Genomic DNA, 21,231 nt, shown 5'->3' on the forward strand with positions numbered 1-21,231 from the left:
CGCTGTAATTAAATCAAAAGGTGCTTCAACAAAGTATTAGTTTAAAGGGCTGATGACACGAACATGACTCTATGCAATTTCTTAAATAAACTATACAACATGGCAAACATGTTAGATTTCTGTTATAATTACGTGAAAAGAAGCTGTTGTTACGCAAATATCCAACTTTTAATTGCACGGCGCAAGAAAACTGGGTCCGTGGCTCGCGGCCATGTTGTGACGTCAGCGGGAGAACACGCTGCGGTTCACTGGCTGTTCTACTCTGGTTCTACTCAAGGGAAATGGCGCATGAAAACGCCGGTGAACTCTCTAGTGCTAGCTCTTCCTCTTCTGGGAGTCTAGAATTGTGCTGATCTCTTCCGAATAGAATCTATGATAGCCTACCCTCTTTACCCTTTGCCTCTCGTTGCTAGGCGGCAGTTACATGAAAGCCGCAAGCTTTCACAAGCAAATACATGACTGATATCACGCCGACTTTATGATTACATTTATGATCATCATGTAGAATCTTTAGCTCTACGTACCTTTATCTTATGTCGTTTCACAACACGTTCTGACAGGAAGACTGTCTTTGGATCTGGCATAGCTACGAGTAGACCCCTTCCGGAATACAGGCAGTGTTGCCAGATTGGGACGAATCCCGCCCAGTTGGGCGGTTTCAAGTGCATTTTGGTGGGTTTTGAACATATTTTGGGCTGGAAAACTTCAGCAGTATCTGTTGCCAGATACTGCTGAAGTTTTCCAGCCCAAAATATGTTCAAAACCCACCAAAATGCACTTGAAACCGCTCAACTGGGCAGGAAATCTCCCAATCTGGCAACACTGTGTAGGCACTGCTGATGGTAGTAACACACGTTTGTGCTGAACTGAACACCCAAGAGATTCTTTTAAGCTGGGAAGGGTGTCAAAACAATCCAAATCAAAGTGTTCAGAGCACAGGACGGATGTTGGTGAGGGCTCCCACTTGTCATGAGTGCGCCTGACTTGCTTCACCCACTTCGCATGCAGCTCGGGATCTCTGGGAAACTTGAATAAACTTACCCCATCCTTGTAGGTTTTGGAGCAAAAGCCGGCAACACAACGCGAAGGCATATATATCTAATGATGTATAATAATAATACTAATAATGACAAACTGAACACCTGCCGCATCAACAACAAACTGGTAAGTTAGGAGGAAGGTTCTTTCGCTGACGTCATATAGCTCCTCCTCCTCCTTCGTCTCCTGGGTGCTGCAGCCCCGTCAAATTTGCCCAAATAGCCGCGTTTATCATCATAACTTGTAAAATAGGCGCCTTCGTGAATTAATATATGGATCATCGGGAATTACTTTTTATGTTATAAAACATCGCCAAAGATGTCAAAAACGTGTCATCAGCACTTTAAGGGTGTGCATACTTACACAACCAGCTTACTGTACGTTTTTTTTTTGTTCATGTTTTTCCCCCTTAACAGATTTGTTTGTTTTTCAATTGAATTGTACAGGTTATAGGTCACAGGTGGGAAAAGTTTTGAAATTATTTATTGTGGTCTCAGGTTTTTCCTGATGTAAAAAAACCAAACCACCTCATTTTAACAAGGTGTGTACACTTTTTATAGCCACTGTACATACCGAAGAAAAACTTAGAGGTGTAGGGATTATTTACAGCCTTTTTAAATTTTTGTCCAACTCAAAATAAAATTTTTTTTTTTAAAATCAATCCGTTTGTCCCAGGCTATCGATCCGCCACCCGTGATTCAATGGTTTACGATGAGAGATGTTTGATCAGTACAATCCAAGTGAAATAAAGTTAAATAAATCAGTCAACTGTACGAAACTTTGAGGAAAAACAAACTCATCTTTTCTTTCCTTCACATGTATTTCAGCTTATGATCTGTATCTGAAAGTAAATTCAGAGGAAGCTTTAGTGAACAACTTGTGCAGTACACATGTATTCCTGATCCAGTTGTGGCACTGTAACAAATTTACCCATAATGTCCAATTCCAAAAAAAACAAACAAACAAAAAGCCTCAAATGAAAAAGGGACCCTGAGAAATTCATCATATCAAAGAAAAGTCCAGAGAGAGAGACGACATTGCGAGGAAATTAGTCAATTAAACATCTCAAGATCCAGCTTTGAACAGCTTTCTCTTTGGGAACAGTTGGTATTTTATTACTCGTTTGGACACAGATTTACTTTCCATGCCAGACAGCATAACACGAAGTCGGAATCGATCCTGCTCTGTGATAAGGAAAATCTCTGATACCGGATTCTCCTGCTGGGATAAAATACACGGAAATTTGAAACAAACAACCACAGAAATGAACGTGCGACATGATTGCTGTTGGGACCTTTTTTGTTGTTGTTGCAAAAACCAATTAACTGATCCACGTGATGCACAGTTTGGTAGACAATAATGATTTCCTTTTGAAAGAAGCTCTATTTCAGATATAAACGAATATAAAAAACTATACTGAACAATCAGAAAAAAAAAATTAAATTAAATACTTTGGCTGAGTGAAAAAAAAAAAAAAAAAAAAGTACTTACAGGGGTTGTTTCTTGAACATTTTAGATTTTCTTTTAAAAAGAAAATATATTATTTTATATCTCAGTCTTGTTTTTGTCAGTCCAAATCCTTTCCTGGAATGTCAGTCAAGTTTGTTAAACTGATTAACAGGTGAAAGTGACTGCAGTCACCTGCAGGTCACTGAGAGAAATCAGTGAAGGCTTCTGCTGCTGTTGCTGAGAGAGTCACCTGGAGCTGCTGGGTGGAGGGAAGCCTGAGGAACTGTGGGAGCTTGAGGAGTCGCGTCAAGTGAAGGTGCGCTCTCTGGGCGCGAAGTGTCCGCTTGAGGCGGGTGCAACGTGGCCGACGTCCGGTTAACAGGCTTTTCCTTCACGGGCGAACTGGGTTTGTGAACTTCCTCTTCCTCCTCCTCTTTTTTGGGATGGTACTGCTGGAGGCGGATGTGCCACGCCAGGCTGCACACAGCCGACACCGTCTTAAACTGGTGGATGACGTTGCGTGGGATGAAGTAGATGTCGTCGTCGCACAGCTGCAAGCGCGCATACCGGATTCCCTCACGCCGCAGCTGGTTCAACTTCGCATCGTCCACCCATTGCACACACTGCAGGGCACAGAGGCATTATGGGTGTTCCAGTAGCGTCATATGAATCATGAGTTGAGTTACTGCAGCAGTTTGTGGTGCTGCGACTTTCTGAACGCTTTTAAAGGCCGAATCCATGGTCATTACACGTTAGAGGGACCACGGTCTCATTATTCAACAAATTCAGAGGAGAGCAGTCGTCTTATTTAACTGCACTAGAAGTATTGTTACCCTGTTGTGCCTCATGTCTAATATCTATGAAAAGGGGGGGAAAAATACAATTTGTGCAACAGTGGCCTCCACAATTATTGGTTAAAAAAAAAAAAGTTAGGAAAAAAAATTCCACCTTTTGGTAAAGTCGCTTCATCTCACACTGGAAAAAAAAAAATGAGAAAAATTTAACCCAACCTTTAATTGAAATAAACTTCAGAGAAAAACAAATCCCTCATCAAGAAATACTTTAGCAAAAACACACGTGCCACTATTATTAGCACACCTGCATTTAATACTTTGTACAACCTCCTTTTGTTAGTAAAACTGCCCCCGAGTCTCTCCTATAACATTTTATAAGGTTGGAGATACACAGCAGGGCATCGGAGACCATTCCTCTGTACACACGCTCTCCAGATCATCCAGGGTAGAGGTCTGCGCGGGACAGAATTTTCAGTCCCGCTCCCGCCCGCATTGTGCAGTCCCACTCCCGCAAAGAATTATGATTTTCAGTCCTGCTCCCACCCGTGCCTGCCATATTTTGTCCCGCTCCCGCCCACAAATCCCGCATGATGCAGACGTTTGCATTATTTCTCATGAAAGTTCTTGTCATTGGCTTGGGGAATTAAACATGCTGCGCTTAGCTGAGCTCCACTGAGCGATCCTTCACCTAGCGCACGTAGCGAGGGTGTGCGTTGCCAGGCAGCATGCGCAGCTGAGGCTTTACAGAGATACCCATTGTGAGCTTCACTAGAGGAGCTCTGCTCTTCTGCCATGATCGGAGATCTCAAACACGGAACAGCGGAAAGGAATCGGAAACGTACGCAAGATTAGACCACTGTGGCAGCAGGGGCGTGGCCAAGCAGCAGTCTGTGAATGGAGGGCGGGGTCGGGGAAGGTAAGTGGCTAGGTCATTACACTTGATGCCAATGTGTGTGTTGCAGGGATGGAGTATAAAGGGAGGGGGAGAGGAGCGAAGAGGGATTCGCTCCCCAACCACAACACGGGTGTGTGTGTGTGTGTGTGTGTGTGTGAGTGAGTGAACGAGTGAAAGAAAGCAAGCTGAAAAGCTCAATAAAGTGAGTGTGAACACGAACTCTCGCCTGCCGTGCTTCTGTGCTCCACCCACATCGGGGATTACTACAGTGGTGCCGAAACCCGGGACGCACACCACTCACTTTATTGAGCTTTTCAGCTTTCTTTCATTCACTCACTCACACGTGTTGTGGTCAGGGAGCGAATCCCTTTTCTCTCCTCTCCCCCTCCCTTTATACTCCATCCCTGCAACAAACAAACAAACAACCATCAGGTGTAATGACCTAGCCACTTACCTTCCCCGACCTCCATTCACAGACTGCTGCTTGGCCACGCCCCCGCTGCCACAACCACATCTGCAAATTTAGGCATCTTAAAATATGTTTTTATTAATGCCAAATAAAATATCCAGCACAAATTATATATGATAGACATAAATTAATAATTTATAAATTTTATTTTAAACACGTTTTTAGTTAGCGGGACTGCAGCTTATCACCTCTCCCGCCCGCATTGTGCACTCCCCCTCCCGCCCGCAATGAGCTTTCAAAATTTGTCCCGTGCCGCACTGCTTTGCGTCGGGTCCCGCGGGACTCCCACGGGAGTGCAGGGCTCTAATCCAGGGTCCTCGGCCCTCTCTTGTGCACTCAATCCCGAGTTGCATATCGATCCTGAGATCGAGATGCTGACCTCTTCTGTTCCTCGGACCTGCCTGATCCATCCTGATGCCCTACGTCTGGTTGGAATCTCATCATCACATCGCTCCTGTGGAGGACGGCCCCATATGGACAGTTGAAAGTCGCACTTGGAGGACGCTCTGGACACTTACAGTAATGCTTTTGGGGGTGAGGACGACAGCTGATTTGCTAACTTGAGGGCTGCAGTTGTCATGAACAGTTTTCACTCAAGTTTCCATCAATGAGTTTATAACTTCAAAACAGACATCACGTTGTCTGTTATCACCCAAATGAGGATGGGTTCCCTTTTGACTCTGGTTCCTCTTGAGGTTTCTTCCTCATGTCGTCTGAGGGAGTTTTTCCTTGCCACCGTCGCCACAGGCTTGCTCATTGGGGATAGATTAGGGATAAAATTAGCTCAAGTCATTAAAATTCTGATAACCTGCTTTGCGACAATGTCTATTGTTAAAAGCGCTGTAGAAATTAACTTGACTTGCACTCTCTCTCCGCTTCAGCTTTTCACAGGTTTTCACTGGGGTTCGGGTCAGGGGACTGAGATGGCCAGGGCAGAAGCCTGATTCTGTGCTCAGTGAACCATCTTAGTGTTGATTTGGCCATATGCTTCAGATCATTGTCCTGCTGGAAGATCCAACAAGCAGCCAGTTTTAGTTTCCTGGCAGAGGCAGACACATTTTGATTTAAAATGCCCTGGGATTTCATGGAGTCCATGATGCCATGTACCTGAACAAGGTTTCCAGGGCCTCTGGAGGAAGAACAGCCCCAAAACATCACAAAACTTCCACCATATTTTACAGTTGGGATCAGGTTCTTTTCATCATAGCCGTCCTTCTTTTTACAACAAACCCACCTTGACTGTTTATGGCCAAAAAGCTCCATTTTTGTTCCATCAGACCAGAGAACACTGTTCCGGTCAAAGTTGCAGTAGCATTTCCCAAACTCCAGGCGCTTACATTTGTGGTTAATTGACAGAAAAGGCTCATTTCTGGCAAACCTTCCAAATAACCGGTCAGCGTGGAGGTGGCATCCAATGGTGGTTTTGGAGACTTGGAAACCCCAAGATTTGACTTTTTCTTGTAATTCACCAACAGTGATCCTCGGGGATTTTTTGCCTCTCTTACCCTCCTCCTCACTGTACATAGGGGCAAAATAAACTTCGGTCCTCTTCTAGACAAGTTTGTAACCGTTCCAGTTGGTGTCCACATTTATTATTGCCAGAACAGTAGAAATAGACATTTTCAGGTGAGTAGCTTTTTTTTTTTTTTTTTAAATAACCATTCCATGACTTATGAAGGTCGACAAACTTCTCCCTCATTTGGTTTGTCTCTCTTTTCTTTCCCATGTTGATGGATGACTAACGGAATTTGGTCTGTGTGTCACCTCATTTGTTCCCCAGTTAATCAGGAAGTCATGGATTACAGCTTGAAAGTTCCTACACACTCCAATCAACTCAAGCGTACAATTTAAATAGGAAACATGCTTCAGTTACATTGTGTTTGCTATAATTTCAAGGTGTGCCAACAATAGTGACGTGTTTTTGTTGAAAATAAACAAATCGTTCATCAAGAAATTATTTTCTCTGAATAAATTTATTTCAATTAAAGGTTGGATTTTTCTAATTTTTTCAGCACGAGATGAATCGACTTCACCAAAAGGTGGATTTTTTTTTTTCTAACCAAACTTTAAGGTGTGCTAATAATTGTGGAGGACACTGGACATAAAACAGATTCCAGCATAGTAGCATCTGTAACTATCCATCAAATCATGAGGAAAGGACACTTCGCTAGCAAGACATCTTTAGGTACACTGACATTTACTGCTCCGTTTGTTAAACTGGCTTCTAACCTAAAGTGATCTTTGCAGATAGACACCAAGGCATCTTACAGCATAGCCTAAACAAAAAACATTTCCATGCCATTTTGGTTAAATATACTCTATTTATGGTCTTTTAAAATAAAAATACCAAAGTACTATTAAAATATTGGTGAAAAACTTAGTTTTGGCCAAAAACCCAATTTTTTTGACACCTTGGTTGGTTTCCAGAATTCAGCCAGAGCAACATCTAATGAGTTTTCCCAGACTGACACACACACAAAGTCTAGCAATTGTGACACAATGACCCAGCCACAAACCGTTCCGAGGCCCTCAGGCCAACTGCAAAGTCCTAAACAAGTCTCCTTCTTACTTACTCAACATCAGGTCAGCTCTCTCGCCACCCTCAGACTACTGACGATCATCTTTCGATTACGTTCATTATGTCATGTATTAAATATAGTTAGTTTTTTCTTTTTTTTATCATCAGACATGTAGTTTTTAGGTTTGTTTACCTGACATGTTTCGACGTACGACTGTCGTCTTCCTCAGAGTGTCACCGGATGTTGTTGGTGACGCATCTTTTATCAGCTGATGTTTCCGAAGGCGTGGCCTTCCTGTCTGGTTTGACAGGTCGGTCACGCCTTCTACTGTCTGTTCGTCCCCTGCAAGATGGCACTCGAGGTATGGGAGAGCATGTATGCTCCCTCATCCCGGTTGATGGTCCTCGGGCTTCGCTTATGGACAGAAGATAATAAACATCAGCGCTGGATCAGGGAGGCCATGGAGATCCGTAAGCGAAGCCCAAGGACCATCAACCGGGATGAAGGAGCATACATGCTCTCCCATACCTGGAGTGCCATCTTGCAGGGGACGAACAGACAGTAGAAGGCGTGACCGACCTGTCAAACCAGACAGGAAGGCCACGCCTTCAGAAACATCAGCTGATAAAAGATGCGTCACCAACAACATCCGGTGACACTCTGAGGAAGACGACAGTCGTACGTCGAAACATGTCAGGTAAACAAACCTAAAAACTACATGTCTGATAAAAAAAGAAAAAACTAACTATACTGACGATCATGTTTTGAGCCGTTTACCCGACTAACTACTGGACTGTGAGATCATATATGATGAAGAGAAACACCGCTTTTACCTGAGATACAGGAGGTTCATACAGGTCGAGCTGAAGCCTCTGCACGACGTCGTTAAAGTCCTCTGCATGAAAACACACAACATCTTTGGTTATCCTCGGCCGGTCACTCCTGTAAGACAGAAACGGATGCTTCGTTTCGGGTCAGTGCTTCACAGTGAATTAACCACGAGGCTTTTTTGGGAAGTTTTGAAGATTGTGTTTTTTCAGATATTGAATAATAAGGGACTTGATTTGCAGCTCGAGTAAAAAATAAAGCACATAAAGGTTAGGGTGCATCAGTTGCCCTCACTTTCATAAAATCTGATGCGTTTTTGTTCGGGTGTTCCTTTTCACCAATAAAGACATCCTGTAAAATTTTTTGACCATATTCAAAAGTCTAATGGTGGCACCATGAGGTTCATTTTTTTTTTGCCAAAAAACGCTTATTTTATGTTTTGGCGTAAGGTTTGAATCACAATGTTGGACTCATTTATTGATTTCTTGTGAGCCAGAGATCATGTTAAGAACCTTTGCAAGGGATTGAGAAGCATTAATGTGATTCATAATACATTTGTATTGTTTAAAAGTAGTTGAACAATGATTCAGTGAACAGCTAAAACTCAAACTGTGCTTGATAATATATTTAGAATATGCACTAAAAATGTGTATCTAAGATATTTGGTATACTCTATAAGGTGCCATAATGCTTCATGAAAAGTGATCCAATTTTTGTCATAAAAGTCATAAAATAGCAGCTTTTTCCATAACTTTGAGCTCCTGGTGCCACCATTAAACTTTTGAATTTTGTCAAAATATTTCACCCAGTGTGTTTTCTCTTACCAAAAGGAACATAAAAACAACAATGCATCATGATCGGAGGAACTTTTCATTTTTAGGGGGCAACTGATGCACCCTAATTAAAGCCTAGGTCACAACCGGACGTACGATTTTTGGCATTTCCCAAATCGCTGCGTTTTTTTTTTTTTTGTTCGTGGAGAAAGACGCACGTTGGCCACAAGTTTGTCTTGCAACCTGAAAAAAAACGTAAGCGCCCGTAGAGTTTGTTTGACATGACAAAGAACCTCCGCGGCCGGTCTGCGGCTCAAAAATCAGCACGTCACACGCGCGCCCTCCGTGCGTTTCTTGCATTTTTTGCACGTAGACCGGCTGTAAGAGCACGTACGGCCGGTTGTGACCTAGGCTAAAGGTAACTCCTGCATCATTGGCAGCACCTTACACCAGACACCCCAGGCAAGAAAAAGATCACTCAAGCAATCTCAGTTTACTGTAATCATATAACCAACAATGTCCAGCAAAAATTATTTATGTCAGCCCTGTCAAAATGACAGAAAAACAAGATCAACTATGAGCTACTGCTCACTTGCGTATCCCCCCGCTCTCACTTGTATCAGAATGCAAGCGATTGAAGGAATAGGACACTTATTATGAAATGTTGACTTCAACAAATAATTAACCCTGAAACAAGTAAGTAAAGAGCAGTGTCTCTCCCCACGGATTTCAAACAGCATCCTGGTAAACTCATTTTGAAATAGCGTTTTGCTTCTTGAAATAGTGTCAAAATCCACCCTATATGTTTCATAAATACATTCGGTCGGTAAACAGGAAGTCGATGTGTGACAGACCTAAAAATGGTATACACGGTAAAGAACCCCAAGCTGAAGCTCGGTACCAAATATCAAGCAGGTGTGATTTGTAGATGCTGGGAGAAGTGTAACAAACATTTTGTAAATCCACACTACAGTGGTGCTTGAAAGTTTGTGAACCCTTCAGAATTTTCTATATTTCTGCATAGATATGGCCTAAAACAACATCATATTTTCACACAAGTCCTAAAAGTAGATAAAGAGAACCCAGTTAAACAAATGAGACAAAAATATTATACTTGGTCATTTATTTATTGAGGAAAATGATCCAATATTACATATCTGTGAGTGGCAAAAGTATGTGAACCTCTAGGATTAGCAGTTAATTTGAAGGTGAAATTAGAGTCAGGTGTTTTCAATCAGTGGGATGACAATCAGGTGTGAGTGGGCACCCTGTTTTATTTAAAGAACAGGGATCTATCAAAGTCTGATCTTCACAACACGTTTGTGGAAGTGTATCATGGCACGAACAAAGGAGATTTCTGAGGACCTCAGAAAAAGCATTGTTGATGCTCATCAGGCTGGAAAAGGTTACAAAACCATCTCTAAAGAGTTTGGACTCCACCAATCCACAGTCAGACAGATTGTGTACAAATGGAGGAAATTCAAGACCATTGTTACCCTCTCCAGGAGTGGTCGACCAACAAAGATGACTCCAAGAGCAAGGCGTGTAATAGTCGGCCAGGTCACCAAGGACCTCAGGGTAACTTCTAAGCAACTGAAGGCCTCTTTCACACTGGCTAATGTTAATGTTCATGAGTCCACCATCAGGGGAACACTGAACAGCAATGGTGTGCATGGCAGGGTTGCAAGGAGAAAGCCACTGCTGTCCAAAAAAACATTGCTGCTCATCTGCAGTTTGCTAAAGATCACGTGGACAAGCCAGAAGGCTATTGGAAAAATGTTTTGTGGACAGATGAGACCAAAATAGAACTTTTTGGTTTAAATGAGAAGTGTTATGTTTGGAGAAAGGAAAACACTGCATTCCAGCATAAGAACCTTATCCCATCTGTGAAACATGGTGGTGGTAGTATCATGGTTTGGGCCTGTTTTGCTGCATCTGGGCCAGGACGGCTTGCCATCATTGATGGAACAATGAATTCTGAATTATACCAGCGAATTCTAAAGGGAAATGTCAGGACATCTGTCCATGAACTGAATCTCAAGAGAAGGTGGGTCATGCAGCAAGACAACGACCCTAAGCACACAAGTCGTTCTACCAAAGAATGGTTAAAGAAGAATAAAGTGAATGGTTTGGAATGGCCAAGTCAAAGTCTGGACCTTAATCCAATGGAAATATTGTGGAAGGACCTGAAGCAAGCAGTTCATGTGAGGAAACCCACCAACATCCCAGAGTTGAAGTTGTTCTGTACGGAGGAATGGGCTAAAATTCCTCCAAGCCGGTGTGCAGGACTGATCAACAGTTACCGGAAACGTTTAGTTGCAGTTATTGCTGCACAAGGGGGTCACACCAGATACTGAAAGCAAAGGCTCACATACTTTTGCCACTCACGGATATGTAATATTGGATCATTTTCCTCAATAAATAAATGACCAAGTATAATATTTTTGTCTCATTTGTTTAACTGGGTTCTCTTGATCTACTTTTAGGACTTGTGTGAAAATCTGATGTTGTTTTAGGCCATATCTATGCAGAAATATAGAAAATTCTGAAGGGTTCACAAACTTTCAAGCACCACTGTATATGTTTTGTAAACACATTCAGTCGGTAAACAGGAAGTTGATGTGCGACAGACCTGAAAATGGTATACACTGTATAGAACCCCAAGCTGAAGTTTGGTACCAAGTGGCTAGGATTTGTGGTTGCTGAGAAATAGGGTGTTTCGGACAGACGGACAGAGGTAAACCAGTATACCCCACCTCCTTTGGAGCAGGGGTATAATAATCACTTTATGGTTTAAACAGTGTCCCATTAAAAGGCATCCAATAATAATCCGCTCAGTAACCATCAAAAAGAGCAGAATTCACTTTATTGTGGAAAATGTTTTTGTCTCCACCACTGGCTTGAGTAATGCCACTTTTTCCTGGACATTTCCACAAAAGTCCTGACCAGATGCACCACCGTGACCGGAATACTGTCCTTAACACGTTTAAAACACACACACAATGTAAAAATGGATCAAATGAACAGAGTAACTTGTATTTCAGGTTTTACTGACTGATTCTTCAACAATCAGAAGATATTTAAACATTGAAACATCAGGGGGTGAGAAGATTAACCACAGCGTTTGACTGTGTATAAGGGTCTTTAGCGAGTTATAAGGATTATAGTGCAAGCATTAGCAAAGCAACTTAATAATGAAGGATCTGCCTATACCTATTTATTGTGCATATATTTCGGGGTTTTTTTTTTTGAAGGTGTGATTTGTTAGAGATTTGGCCACCTGTTGAATTCATACTCCACACTCCAAAAAAAAAAAAATAATAATAATAATAGGGAGCAGTATATCGCCAGAAATTTGGGGTCTCCACCCATCTCATTATCTCTAGCCGCTTTATCCTGTTCTACAGGGTCACAGGCAAGCTGGAGCCTATCCCAGCTGACTACGGGCGAAAGGCGGGGTACACCCTGGACAAGTCGCCAGGTCATCACAGGGCTGACACATAGACACAGACAACCATTCACACTCACATTCACACCTACGGTCAATTTAGAGTCACCAGTCAACCTAACCTGCATGTCTTTGGACTGTGGGGGAAACCGGAGCACCCGGAGGAAACCCACGCGGACACGGGGAGAACATGCAAACTCCACACAGAAAGGCCCTCGCCGGCCACGGGGCTCGAACCCGGACCTTCTTGCTGTGAGGCGACAGCGCTAACCACTACGCCACCGTGCCGCCCCGGTCTCCACCCAATCATTTTAAAATTTAAAAAAAAGTAATGAACTGTCCCTCCCCCATCCACCCAAACACACCACCGCTCTCACAGAATTATCCCTCACTGGGTATAGCGTTAACGTTGGGTTTATACACTAACTTTACAGTCATCAGTTATTTAAAAATAACTTCTAACTAATAGCAGGGCAAGAATACGCAAAATTCAATTAAACTGCTGAACGGTAATATAACACTTACCTTATAATTGTCACATGTGCCGTCAGCCAATAGTTTATTTTTTAGCTCGCTTGGCTCAGTTTATAGCAAGAACACAGCCACAGAAACAGGTGTCTCCCATAACCCGGTACGGAAAGTATGAACCGGAATGGGACATTACAATAACGTTACGTTTTCTAAATATTCAGGGGTTTCATACTTAACATCTTGTACTCGCACGCATCACTGTCATGTATTCTTTGATTATCCAGTATTATTATATCCCGTCACATTGCATTAACGTTATAGCAGTGGCGGCTGCTGGTTTTTAAAACAGGGGAAGCCCATTTTACGCATTCATCGTAAAACCTGTAGGCCGGATATCAAAGCATAGAAAGGTGTGCCCCATTAGCACAGTGAACTAGACAACCCCACCTAGTGGCAGAAAGTATTTTTGCTTGTACATTTCATGTTATAGAGATCTTGCAGTCACGTGACCGGAAAGTACACAACCGCCATCGTGTCGGTCAAAAACACCGCTGAATACTGCTGCACTCGTGTACAGAATGGATCAATTTCAACCGACGGACTACACGGCTCATTTTTCTAATGAACAGATAACTAGATATATGTCTAAAATAAACGATCTACAGATTTGTGACCCTTATGGCTTTCCGGACGGAGTTTTCACGACCGGATTTTGAACTGCCAGCGGAATACTCGGACGTGTATCATTACCTCATCAACTTTCCCTCGCTGTTCAGTGGTGAAGCACTGCGTGCTTATAAATCTCTGGACAGTTATCTTTACAGAAATTCAGGATTTGTCAGCGACTCAGATGTGGCATCTTGTAAGCAAGAAAATGATCCTCACTGGATGGGTAAGTCATTTAAGTATTGAGTATAGCACTGACCAGCCGATTATAGAATAAGGTAATTCCAAATCGTCCGTGTTGTTTACATGGATCTGGCGTTGGAGAGTTAGAGGCTTAGCAGTGGAGGTTTGAGTAGCTGTTTTCTGAGCTTAGTCAACAAGCCGGCTCTGCCTGTAGCCTTGCTTTTGCTTCGGCTCCCGGCGCCGCCTCCTTCGCTTTGCTTCCGATAACAATCCACGGAGACCCCGCTGGTCTCGCAATCTCGTCTCGTCCGGAATGTTTTTTTTTTTCTCGTCCGGAATGTTGTGCATGCGATGGAAATCGCTACAAACCGTAATTTTCTGCTGGAAACCAATGTCCAGTAAGTCCATACGGTTGTAGTGGATATTGAAGTCCGGTACAGACGAACAACACGCAAAAATACACACAAAAACATAAAAACCGTGCACAGGTAGGGAGAGCTTGTAGCCGCAGCTGTTGTAGTAGAATTGTATATAGTAGGGTTTTCCAGAAGAAAAGGTAGAAGTAAAAGCAGAAGTAGAACCAGAAGTAGGAATATGGCGTTTGACCGACACGATAGCGTCTGTCACAATCTGGATCGGCTGTGACATCACATGCAAGATCTCTATAGTCTGGCTTGCCAGGCTAGTGCCTCATATCCTTAATCAAAAATATCAAACATCCAAAAATCACTGGCTATTCAACGAAGATCCTTGAACATCATACCCTGATATGCAACACAGAGTCTTTAACACAACACCCAGCTGTGCAACACATCCTTGAACAGCTTCTGCAACACAGTCTGGAAATTCATAACCAGGTAGGCTATGCAACACACAGAACCTTGAATATTATACCCAGGTATAACCTATAACACAGAGCCCACCATTCTCTTAACATTACTGAACAACATACACACTTCAGATTCATGAACATGAACACTATTTATACACAAATTCTGCCCTCCGCTCCTTTTCCAGAAAATGGTCTGTGACCCTGTCATACCAGCTGGTTGTGCTTTCCAGAGACTTTACCAATTTCTGTTAGCAGCTAGCACTGCAGATCCCAATAAGGCTCAAGCTAGCCTACAACCAGATTGAACTACAAATGAAATAAACGAGTGAATTCACGAATGATCAAACTGATAGAATGGATGAAAGTTAACGGAGCACAACGAGTAATATTTACATTTATTTACAGAGTAATGTACAGAAACATCAATGAGAAGAAACGTTTATATGAAAAGAAATTCGGACAGCGCTTTGGCACACGACTGCACTTTCTCGACATCCACTAGGGACTGATCATACTTCCGTGTTCCTTGCCGAAGTACCGCCCTCCTCATGTCTTTCAAACACTACCTCCAATAATCCTTTATCAGCCCGGCTTCTTGTCCCTCCCACTGTCTCGTTTAGTCCCAGAGAAGCCCGGCTGCCCTGGAAGTGACGATTTTGTTGATTTTAACCAATAACAACTAGACGAAATTGGCTGTTCAGAGCCGTCTCGTAGACTGCAGCGGATACCCGGCTGCCAGTCAGTGCTGCCAGATACTGCTGACGTTTTCCATCCCAAAATATGTTCAAAACCCGCCAAAATGCACTTAAAACCGCCCAATCTGGCAACACTGCTGCCAGTCCATAGAGCCCATTGAAATAAGAAAAAGGTTACAGCCTGGCAGCAAAGGTGATTCTCGTAGCGAACTGCAAGTTCGTCAGACATCACTCAAATAAGCTACAGGATAGTTATGAACATAAATACAATCTTGGGCATATATTATGTTATGCAAGTTATTGTTTTAATGAGAATTCAACGTCGTAGACGCCGCAGTTTGGGGAGAGAATTTTAGGGGAAGCTCGGCTTCCCTTGTTGTCTCTGAGAAATCGCCCGTGTTATAGTCACGATATTTTCAATCAAAATTGATCTAAAAGCCTGGAATATACCTCGGCGTGACGTCACAAAGAAATCCCGTGTGGCGGAACGAGCGCCATCCTGTTGGGACGGGTTCTCACTGGATAGTTGTCTCCACTTTTAACAGTCATGATGGAGATGTTGATGTGTTAGACAGTGGAGGAGGCGACTCTCTCAGGTTAACATGTTTAACAAGTGTGGCTCGGTTTGCAAGACCAGTGTCATCAGTGTCACTAGTTTTGAAATTTGAAGATGTTCAATCCCAACCCGATACTAATTCCTGTGGTGTATTTGCCACAGCAAACTGTCAGTATTTTACACGGCATTGACCCGTGTACTGTCGAGTATGATGTTAGGGTCATCAGAGAGCACTTACATACTTGTATGCAAAAACTCTTTACCATGTTCCCACATAAAATTGCTGACAAAACTGATACCGTAGATATACAGTCCCTGACAAAAGTCTTGTCGCTTATCCATTTTGTAGAAACAGCAGCTTATAACCTGACTTTTAATTAATCCATTGGTTTTAGAAATGGCTCATATGAAAGCTAAAATCCTCCCAAATTATGTTTAATATACTAAAATAAATTTGCTTCACTGAAGAAAGATTGATCATTTAATGAAACAGAAAGGTCAGATTTTGGCAAGACAAAAGTTTTGTCGCCTACAGACAGTAATGTGAAAACTGAACAAATAATTTACTTCAAATACAAAAATATGTTGCATAACATCAGTGAATTAAGTCGTGGTGCTGTGAGATCCATATTTAATATCTTGTATGACTTCCATGAGCTTGAAGGACTGCATCCATGCGGTTCGACAATGATTCATACAATTTATTGATGAAGTCATCAGGAATAGCAAAGAAAGCAGTCTTACATGCCTCCCAGAGTTCATCAAGATTCTTTGGTTTCGTCTTCCGTGCTTCCTCTTTCATTCTACCCCAGACGTGCTCAATGATGTTCATGTCTGGTGACTGGGCTGGCCAGTCCTGGAGCACCTTGATCATCTTCACCTTGAGGAACTTTGATGTAGAGATGGAAGTATGCGATGGAGCACCATCCTGCTGCAAAATTTGACCCCTTTTATGGTTGGGAATGTAAGAGGTAGTTAATACTTCTTGATGTTTTAGGCTATTGATATTGCCTTCCACCCTGCAAATCTCTCGCACACCCCCATACTGGATGTAACCCCAGACCATGATTTTCCGCCACCAAACTTAACTGTTTTCTGGGTGAATCTCGGATCCATGCAGGCTCCAGTAGGTCTCCTGCACGGGTGATTGCTCTAAGACAACGAGGGAGGCTCAGCCTCCTCTAAAAATGACGAACATCGTGTAGGATGAATTGCGCTAGGCTTATGTTATAGCCGACCTTATAACATTGCTATTTCAGATCCAGAATCATAGAAATATATGTGCTCAACCCACTACAGTGCGAAATGATTCCCTTATAACTTTAATGTGCGCGTGGGTTTTTCCTCCTCGTGACAGCGCGATGCAGCCCAGCCTCAGTGGACTTCAATGGCATTTGGGAGCTCTGCGCTTTTCAATATCAAAATGCAAGACGGTTACTGGACAAATACTGCGAAAACGCCCGCCTACGGACTCCCAGCCTCACATGGGAGGGACATGGCAGTTTCCGTGAGGAGACTGGTGATTGGTGAAAGTGGCCGGATATTTTCTTTGATTGACAGCTCGTTTCAAATATAGACAGGCAGCGGTGAATCTCAGTTCAGTCCCATGCGGATTCGCAAGTGCTGTGGTGTATTGTAAGAGATCAGCTTACATTTCGATTTCATTCATTACATACGGTTTCTACCAGCTTTTTTAGTTTGTATATATTTTCATTGTAAATAAAGTGTAAATATAGTGTTGTCAAGTTTGCTATCTTAGTTCCAGAAATTTTGTTTATTTGAGTGACTGAACTTGAGGGGGCTAGTCAGCTAGCAAGAAAGCTGCGCACGGATGCCAAGCATTGCTGATTTAATTTTGGCGAAGCCATTTGCCAGTCTTCCTTTCGAGGAAAAAATTAAAATTAAAGAGCAGGGTAGACCAACGCCTCAAATTGACTTGGTGAAAAAGGTAGGGAATAATACTCGTTCCTTTCAGCTCTCCTGGTACGAGAAAGTGAATTGGCTAACAGCAAGTGACCCACATCAACAACAGTAAATAGGCTACTTTAGTAACACGTCATGGATGGACCAAAAATATAGAATCTATTTAAAATGTTTATGCTGAGTAGATTATATTGGAATATATATTTCTCTGGATATGAATTAAACACAGCTACAATTTGGAAAACATTTTTAAACAAAAACACAGCCGAGAACATTTCACACTACAGACCTGGATTAAAAGTGAAGGGTTATCAAAATTGTCAATAAAACATTTCTCAGTCAAAATAAGTAAAATATAGGGAAAGTGTCATTGAATGAAATGTGTGGCACCCAGCTCTATGTTTGGCTCCCCAAGGTCAGTGCTTGTGCCTATTCCAGAACACTCTGCTGTTACTGCTGAGGTTCCTGACAAAGAGCTGCTTTCAATAATGATCAATTTTTAAACAACATGCCACAATTTTAAAATATAAAATGTTAAAATATACCCCCCCAACACCACCATCATGTATATTGGACAGTAGGCTAATGGGCCAAAAGAACCTGTTATTTCACAGTTTGTGACCCTGCCAACAATCAGCCAGATCAGAGGCAAGAGTATGGGCAAAATTGATGTTTTTTTTCTTTCTTTTAAAATCTGGAAATATTGTAGCCGACCAGCCTCCCGTTTGAAAGACTACCAGCCGCCGCTGCCATAAACCCGCTGGAACTTTGGTCCAGGTGAGCTAAAAATTCTCACATTTCTTAGTCTCAAAAGGCACATTACTTAAATCAACACATTTACCAACTTTCAAGACTGCACCACTCAGTTTTCAAGTCCTGCTCCGGAAAAAAAAACCTACCCCTAAGACTAACCTGAGAGACCAAGTATGAAATTGTTTCCATGGAAACATGAAAAATTTAGATTTCTCAAATTTCTTAGTATGAAAAGGCACATCGACATCACCTTGTTAACATGTAGACCAAGTTTCAAATCCGTACCATGAATAGTTTTGGATACATGCTCCGGAAACGAGCATTGCTCTTAGAAATCAAGTCAAAATCTATTTTTATGTAAACATTTTTTTACTTTTTTTTTTTCAAAAATCCAAAATAGCAAAAGGCACCAGGTGACATGTTGCTTGATATGTACACAAAGTTTCATGAAGATATCTTCAGTAGTTTTAAAGATATGGCCCAGAAACGAAAACGTGACCAGACAGACGGACGGAACCCGTTTCTATTAGTCTGGTTAACACCAGACCATATCACAAGTGAAATACGGTCTGGAATCCACCTATTGAATTTCTCGTAGGGGAGGTGTGGTTTACGATTGTCAACGGCCGTTTATTGGACGTTGCGAATGTCTATCATTTGGCGTATACGTAGCCCATGGCCAATCATGGCAGTTGTACCCGGTGACGTAGTTAGAGCGACGAAGAAAGACTGTAACGCCAAACGCTGTTCTTTTTTTAAAACAAACTTTCGTTCTAAACTATTCAGAACAGTGTCTAAAGCTTGATCGAAAGTTTGGTTCGTATCGCTCGCCGCCATGTTAAATGTGATCCGTAAATAGTCCCAAATAAACTACAAGCTTCCGTTTGTCGAGTAGTACGCGTCACCGTCTTTCCACCCCTCCCCACTCTCTGATTGGCTCCCTAACTCAGGCGAGCCTTTAGACCATAGTTTCCATGCTGTCTTTTCAGATCGGAACGATTGTGCAAAGCAGCATGGGATTTCCCAGGCTACGTTTCTATATGGGTTGTTTTACAGTCAGGGTACGCAAGCTAAAAATCACATTTAACACTTATTATCTTCAATATCAAAAGGCTTGACTAAATAAAACTGGTTGTGTATTGTAGCCCTGTGATAGCTCTATTTACAATGCAAAAAAAAATTTGGTGATAACGTTATTTTTGGTGAATGTATGGCAATATGTTCACATATTTAGCAAAATTACTTGTGTCATTTAGAAAAAGTGCTTTTTTGACCACAGGTAGCTCCAAAAGGGATGCACTTAAATCATTCTTTATACCATAAAACAAATATTTAGTTCCATATCATTGGAAACATAGTTAAGTTTTAATGTTGAATGCCAGTAAGTTTTCAGACTATTTTGATCAAATTAGTAATGTCAAAAAAATGTCCTCTCTGAGACAGCTAATTTTTCAATATAAAATAACATATCTAAAATGATTATTTTCATCCTAAAATGTGGTCAAGATATTGGGACATAAATATTAGAGACAACTAACACAAAGCTTACAGCCTTATATTTAAAAGCACTATGGAAGTAGTGGATTCTGAATTGTCAAAAAAAAAAAAAGTCCTCTCCGAGAATCACTTCATTTGTTTCTCCCAGCCCTGCTTAAAGCTACACTTAATCTCCTTTATCTTATAGCAGATTACACAAAACTACCATACACGCGTCAAAAAATTACCTGAAATCTGTTCTTTAACTTGTCCTTCACTTAAAAACTGGTACAAGAACCAGTTTGAATCAATTTGAATTTTGGACCCCTGTGACACACACTTTGTACCCTGATTGTAAAACAACCCTTATCAGGTTTAACAATGACATTTATTTCCAGTAGAGTCCCGTTAGTTTGCCCAAATAGCATTGCAATTCAGTTTCTCCTGGATTTCCCGCCCTTCTCCAAAAACCAGCATATCCAAAACACAAAATGGTAACCACAAATCCACACTTTGGTGCCTGGATTCCAGGTGTTTCCGCAAATTGCAGAACTGTTGCCTGTAAAAAGAGGAGCCCTGATTTCTTGCTGAATTTATTTGTACAGTAAAATTGCAAAACAGCTCTTTCCCATTTTAGCTGCGCTTTTTGCAACTTTTTTGTGCATTCGCGGCTGAAATCCAGCTCTGCTACTCAGTGGGTCTAACTCCATTGTGATTTCCACGTACGCAACTTCATCCTCTCATTTGAGACTGGATGCTCCAGTGACTCGCTATTGCCTCGAGAGGTATAAAGTGGTATTACGAGATGGATGGTGCATCCTTTCTCAGGACTATCTGGTTAGCATGCTAACTTCAGGAGACATCTCTGCAACACCATACACACACTCACCGGCCACTTTAACAGGAACTTGTTCTTGATTCTAAGAGTGTATTCAGACCAGGATAGTTCGATAGTTCACTTGCTTTGGTCCGAACTAAATGTTTTGGGTTTTTTTTCATTTTGGTGCGGTTCACTTTCACACTGTACATTTTAGTAAGCGGACCAAAATCTATCAACAAAGCCACGCGCCCTGAGGCCGTTCAGCTATTGGTCAGAGACGACACGCGCACAAAGCGTTAAGTTCAAAAGTAGTCATGGAGGCTTTCCGTGCTGTTATTCTTTTTAATGTCATCAAAGCTATATGTTTTTTCCAGTTTTTACTGTTTTCACAATTGTGCGATTACTATGCTGTTGTACAAGTAATTTATCGACGACGACGACAAAGGGCAAGGCGGCTACGGAGGACAGCGCTGATGAGCGCACATCATGTTGTGACAGTTCTGGCTCTTCACGCAATAGATGAATTTCTTTTTTGTGTCGCTAGTACCGCCACTTTTTGAAAGAATGTCCCTGATTTTAATGTAGGTCTGACGGAGTTTCTTCACTTTTAGCCGACATTGTTCTGGGGAGCGCGTGAACCCCT

At 42.1% G+C, this 21,231-nt stretch overlaps 1 protein-coding gene across 1 annotated transcript in view; it reads right to left on the reverse strand.

Annotated features, from left to right (window-relative positions):
- Positions 1-2,592: 2,592 nt before the first annotated feature.
- Positions 2,593-21,231, reverse strand: part of LOC132896553 (lysine-specific demethylase 9) — a 139,448-nt gene continuing 120,809 nt past the window's right edge. Inside the window, exons 6-7 of the mRNA XM_060937470.1 lie at positions 7,998-8,106; positions 2,593-3,110 (exon numbers count right to left, since the gene is read on the reverse strand). Coding sequence (XP_060793453.1) covers positions 2,700-3,110; positions 7,998-8,106 — 520 coding nt within the window. The 3' untranslated portion in view covers positions 2,593-2,699. The remainder of the gene's footprint in view (positions 3,111-7,997; positions 8,107-21,231) is intronic.

Source organism: Neoarius graeffei, chromosome 13, assembly GCF_027579695.1.
Source record: "Neoarius graeffei isolate fNeoGra1 chromosome 13, fNeoGra1.pri, whole genome shotgun sequence".
NCBI lineage: Eukaryota > Metazoa > Chordata > Actinopteri > Siluriformes > Ariidae > Neoarius > Neoarius graeffei.